This window comes from Buceros rhinoceros, unplaced genomic scaffold, assembly GCF_000710305.1.
Source record: "Buceros rhinoceros silvestris isolate BGI_N320 unplaced genomic scaffold, ASM71030v1 scaffold34238, whole genome shotgun sequence".
In the NCBI taxonomy this organism is placed as follows: domain Eukaryota; kingdom Metazoa; phylum Chordata; class Aves; order Bucerotiformes; family Bucerotidae; genus Buceros; species Buceros rhinoceros.
This window is the reverse complement of record NW_010427989.1, coordinates 7,084-12,106: the sequence shown is the minus strand read 5'-3', so window position 1 is coordinate 12,106 and position 5,023 is coordinate 7,084. Positions and strand designations below refer to the sequence as shown.

General features: G+C 43.8%; 1 protein-coding gene across 1 annotated transcript; it reads left to right on the top strand.

Annotated features, from left to right (window-relative positions):
* The first annotated feature begins 959 nt into the window (after positions 1 to 959).
* Positions 960 to 4,746, top strand: RLIM (ring finger protein, LIM domain interacting). The gene is made up of 3 exons (XM_010142131.1): positions 960 to 1,140; positions 1,951 to 2,034; positions 2,881 to 4,746. The coding sequence occupies exons 1-3, from the start codon at positions 972 to 974 to the stop codon at positions 4,413 to 4,415; spliced, it is 1,788 nt and encodes a 595-aa protein (XP_010140433.1). The 5' UTR covers positions 960 to 971; the 3' UTR covers positions 4,416 to 4,746.
* The last annotated feature ends 277 nt before the right edge of the window (positions 4,747 to 5,023 follow it).

The window sequence follows — 5,023 nt, the reverse complement described above, 5'->3', positions numbered from 1 at the left end:
AAACCAAAAAAAGATGCTTTTTGCACTAGACAGATGTCAAAGTGTTGGAAGTTTTCCAGTGAGCAGCAGAAAAGCTTTATTCTTCCAGTATTTTCGTGTCACGTGAAGTATGGTTTAAATGAAAGGAGTGTTTTCTGGTGGGGAACGTTATGGCAGAGCTTTTTCACACGCAGAGGATTAGCTTGCTAATCACCTCTCCGAGTAACTAGTTTCTACTGGTTGTACAGGAAAATTCTTGATGTTGTGAATAGCAAGGCCTCGTGTTAAGGAAGCTAGTTATTATTTTAACTTCACTTGCTATATGTATATGGTGCAACTAGTGCCAGGTGGTCTCCTGCATTTGCGTGTATTTGTTATAATTTATCAAATACAGATGTGGCATTCATCATTCTTTTTTTGAGACACACGTGGTCAAGGATCTTATTCAAATGAAAAGTATAATGAGGAGACTATGATATTAAAAAATACACAGTGTAGAAGACAGCTCTTCATAGCAGAAGTTATACCTGATCTGCACTGTGGTTTGTCCTGGAAACTTTAGTTGTCAACATCAGTGATTCAGTAAATGCTGAAACAAGCAAATTCTTCTCTTGACATAATGGAGTTGATTTCACAAACCCTTTTTTTTTTTTGAGGAAACAAGTAACCTTGGTTGGTGGAGGTGCTGGTGTTGTCGCACACATTGTGTTCCAAAACATCTTCTGTATTTGATTTTTTCATAATGCCGTCATTCTGTTGAAATTCACGTGGGTTGTTTGTACTTCTTGAGGAGGTTCATGCTTTGAGAATTCATTTTTTGATCCTCGTGGGTATGCAACTGAAGTTTCATTAGCAAACTACTTCCTCCCCTCAAATGTAAGGATAACGGTGAATGTGGTACAGCTTAAACATGCCTAAACTTCCTGCCGTATTTCACTGCGCTGGATGAAGGGTTGGTTTTCTCTTTTTTAGGTACTCTTCCACTCATCAAGATGGAGAGCTCAGATTCTAGTGATAAAGGAAATGTCGATCAGTCGGAAGCACAACGTCAGAGCCAGCTGGATCGGTTAGATCGAGAAGAAGCTTTCTATCAGTTTGTAAACAACCTGAGTGAAGAGGACTACAGGCTTATGAGAGATAACAATTTGCTAGGAACACCAGGTAGGTAATGCTGGTGTACCTGCATCTTGCTGGAATTGCTTGTAGGCGGTTCGTGTGCTTTTCTGTTCTCCTGGAACTGTTGCACCCATTCTGTTTGTGTGCTGCAGTTGCGTTCCGTGGTGGGAAGTAGCTTCTTGCTGATTCATGCACACTCAAATTTGAGCGGTCCCCTGACTAGTGGAGAGGCAGTTAGTATGATGTGGATTCATCAGATACAGAAGTCTAGCACAACGTGGTGGGAACACCCAGAGTTAACCCAGTTCCAGTTACTGGTGGGAAAGTAATCGCCTGTAAGCATCTGTGTGAAAACTTTGTGCTGGTGAGGTTAAGAATTCGCAACTAGGATGGGTTATCTGGCGCGAGATGCCGCGTGGGCGTTTCTGTGTCAGTTTTCCATTGACTTATTCCTTTAAATTGACTTTTTAGAGGATGAGACCTAATTCAAACCTGACTTCAACTAATTTAAACCTTTTTTCAAGCTTGTTGTCTTAAATATTTTACTCTGGGCAGCCATTTAATTGTTACTGAATGACAGAAAACTGCTGCTAAGCTGCAGAGGTTACAGAACCAGAAAGCATGTCTGTCTTGAATAGGTTGAAACTTGGATCTTTCAGCTTCAGCAAAACTTCCTTAGGACAAGGGTGCTGAAGTGCCTGAACTTCCCCTTAGCAACTTGTTTGGCAGTCTCGTTATGGCAGGATTTAATTAGAAAAAAAAGCGGTGGCTTGTACCTTCTTTAGAAGCTTTTGATAATGCTTGCCATACGTATGATTTGGAAATATTTTTGGAAAATTTTGCTTATTTTCTAAGGTGAAATTACTGAAGAAGAGTTGCTGAGAAGGCTACACCAAGTTAAAGAAGGTCCGCCACAGCAAAACAGTGATGAGAATAGAGGTATATACAGTATTTGTGAAAACTCTGAACTTTAGCACCCCATACGGACCTTAACTTGAGTGCAGGAGTGGAACAAGTTAAGCCTAGGCAGGTGCCAGGTGAACTGCATTTCAAAACAAAGTGAATGCTGTGTCTGATGTCTGCTGCAGAGATCAGCTGGGGACAGATTTCACTCATAACACGTCTGTTACCTGCATCAAGATAAAATTTACAGTTAGGTTTCTTTTTTTCATATTTTGTTTAAGATTGCCTTCCTGTCAGCTTCCTTCTGGGACGCTTTTTGGCAATCCCTCTTTTTTTAATCAGCGTTCTTCCCTTCCAAAGATGCAGTATTGCTTTTGTTACCCCCCTTCTGTAGAGATCGGTGGAGGACGCTTGGAGCTCGCCACTAGGGTTGGTTCTTTAGCGAGACAGATTTGCTGTAAAGCCATTCTTCAAGTGAAGGGTCAGGACAAACTTAATTCTCTATTTAACGGTCGATAGATCACTTAATTGTTTGGAAAGGAAAACACAGAATATTGATGTCTTATGACACCTGAAATGTGACTTTCTATTTACTCACGATAAACAATGTGTGTTCTTTTGATGACTTGTTTGCTATGTGACGGCTGCAGCCTATCTGTACACATTAGAAAAATGTCCACTCCTGCTCCTTTAAAAGAGCTCTGGTCGATAAGAATCGTGAGGCTCGTGAGAAACCACAATAGCACTTGGATTGAGGATAAGCACTAGGATTAAGCAATTCTAAATTGTCACTTGTTGAACTAAGCAATTATGTTCTTGGAAAAGATGGCTCCAAAATGAGTTCAGTCCTCTAATTTTGGTAGTTCCCTGTCTTTTTCACAGGTGCAGAGTCTGCAGAAGATGTTTCAAATGGAGATTCTATAATAGACTGGCTTAACTCAGTCCGACAGACTGGAAATACAACACGAAGTGGGCAACGAGGAAACCAGTCTTGGAGAGCAGTGAGCCGGACTAACCCAAATAGTGGTGACTTCAGATTCAGTTTGGAAATAAATGTCAACCGTAATAATGGGAACGCCAATCCAGAAACTGAGAATGAGCCATCTGTGGAGCCTTCCAGTGGGGAGGATTTGGAAAACAGCCAAAGTGACTCTGAAATCCCGAGGTCTGAATCGCCAGCTATAAGGCAGCCTGGATCAGAAAGGAGTGCTTCAGAGGAGCTGGCAGCTGAGGAGGCTTCCCCTCCTAGGGGGCAGAGGAGAGCGAGAAGTAGGAGTCCAGAACAGCGGAGAACGCGGGCTAGGACTGATAGAAGTAGGTCACCTCTTAATCCGGTGAGTGAGGCTCCTCGCAGGTCTCACCACAATACATCATCTCAAACACTTGAGCACTCCTCAGTGAACGAAGCTGAGGGAAGCTCTAGAACTAGGCAGCACGTGACATTAAGGCAGCATACAGTGGGGACTGAGGTGCCAAGTGAAAACGCAGTTCTGTTTTCAACCCCTGAAACAAGACCTGCTCCTCAAGCAGCGGGTTCTTCAGAAACTAACGGCACCAGTGAGTCCGCAACTCCTGGGCAGAGGCCTCCTACCATAGTACTTGATCTTCAGGTGAGAAGAGTTCGCCCAGGAGAGTATCGGCAAAGAGACAGCATAGCCAACAGAACACGGTCCAGGTCCCAGACACCAAACAACACGGTCACTTACGAAAGCGAACGGGGAGGGTTTAGGCGCACGTTTTCCCGTTCGGAACGGGCTGGAGTGAGAACTTACGTGAGCACCATTAGGATTCCTATCCGTAGGATCTTAAACACAGGCTTGAGCGAGACAACGTCAGTTGCCATTCAGACTATGCTGAGGCAGATCATGACAGGCTTCGGGGAGCTGAGTTACTTCATGTATAGCGATAGCGATGCAGATCCAAACGGCCCAGCCCCGAACCAGAACGCGGATGCTTCTGAGCCTCAGAACGGAGGTGGTGGGACTTCAAGCAATGAAGGTACAGATGTTAGCTCAGGGGAGGTGTACGAAGGTGGGAATGAAGGGGGTTCGACATCCAGTGCCAGACGGGAAGGTCGGAATACAAGGGGATCGGTCACGTTTGAAGAAAGTGGATCTCTACCATTCCTTAGCCTAGCACAATTTTTCCTACTAAACGAAGATGACGATGACCAGCCAAGGGGACTCACCAAAGAGCAAATCGACAACCTAGCGATGAGGAATTTTGGTGAGAGCGACGCTCTGAAAACCTGTAGCGTGTGTATTACAGAGTACACGGAAGGCAACAAGCTCCGTAAACTGCCTTGTTCACATGAGTACCACGTCCACTGCATCGATCGCTGGTTATCGGAGAATTCCACTTGTCCCATTTGTCGCAGAGCTGTCTTAGCTTCTGGTAACAGAGAGAGCGTTGTCTGAGCGAGATCTGAATTCACGGCCAAGCAGCTGGTGTGATAGTGATGGGCAAAGAAGTCACTTCCTTTATGGCCACTTTTTGAGTGGTGCCTCAGTGTATAGTAATGACTTGGAGTGAATCTTCCCTCATGACAACATTTTTCGCTGGATTCAAGCTTTTAAAGTTGGAAAATTTCTTTAATTAGGGTTTTCAAGATCTAGTCAGTTTGGGTGTTAAATTTTGCTTGTCCAAAGACATCTGCCACTTAATTTTTTTTTTCTTTGTGAGGAGTATTAAGTTCTTTTCCCCTGCCCAGCGCCTGCCATCCCAGTCCATTAAACGTTTTGTCCTCAAGATTGCGCTAAGGAGGAGCTCTTTGAGAATTCATCCCAGCTAAACGTCCCTGAGTCGTAGAGGAATTTTTGCGAGAAATCCAACTATCCAAAAAAATAATACAAACTTAATTGCACACTTGAACATACTTTTAATTTCCGTACTGGGTTAATATTGGACCTGTCTGTAAATAACACTAATGTTAGCCCTTTCCCCATCACTATGGCACGCTGTAGGACGAGCTGTCAGCTTAACCGGGATATTTATCATGTCGTGGAAATATAAGACTTGCCTATGC

What these genes read in the sequence shown, in the direction of transcription:
- RLIM (XM_010142131.1), top strand. Translation starts at nt 972, where the DNA reads ATGGAGAGCTCAGATTCTAGTGATAAAGGAAATGTCGATCAGTCGGAA. An exon ending in CAATTTGCTAGGAACACCAG is followed by an intron (nt 1,141 to 1,950) that starts GTAGGTAATGCT and finishes TTATTTTCTAAG; the next exon opens with GTGAAATTACTGAAGAAGAG. An exon ending in AAACAGTGATGAGAATAGAG is followed by an intron (nt 2,035 to 2,880) that starts GTATATACAGTA and finishes TCTTTTTCACAG; the next exon opens with GTGCAGAGTCTGCAGAAGAT.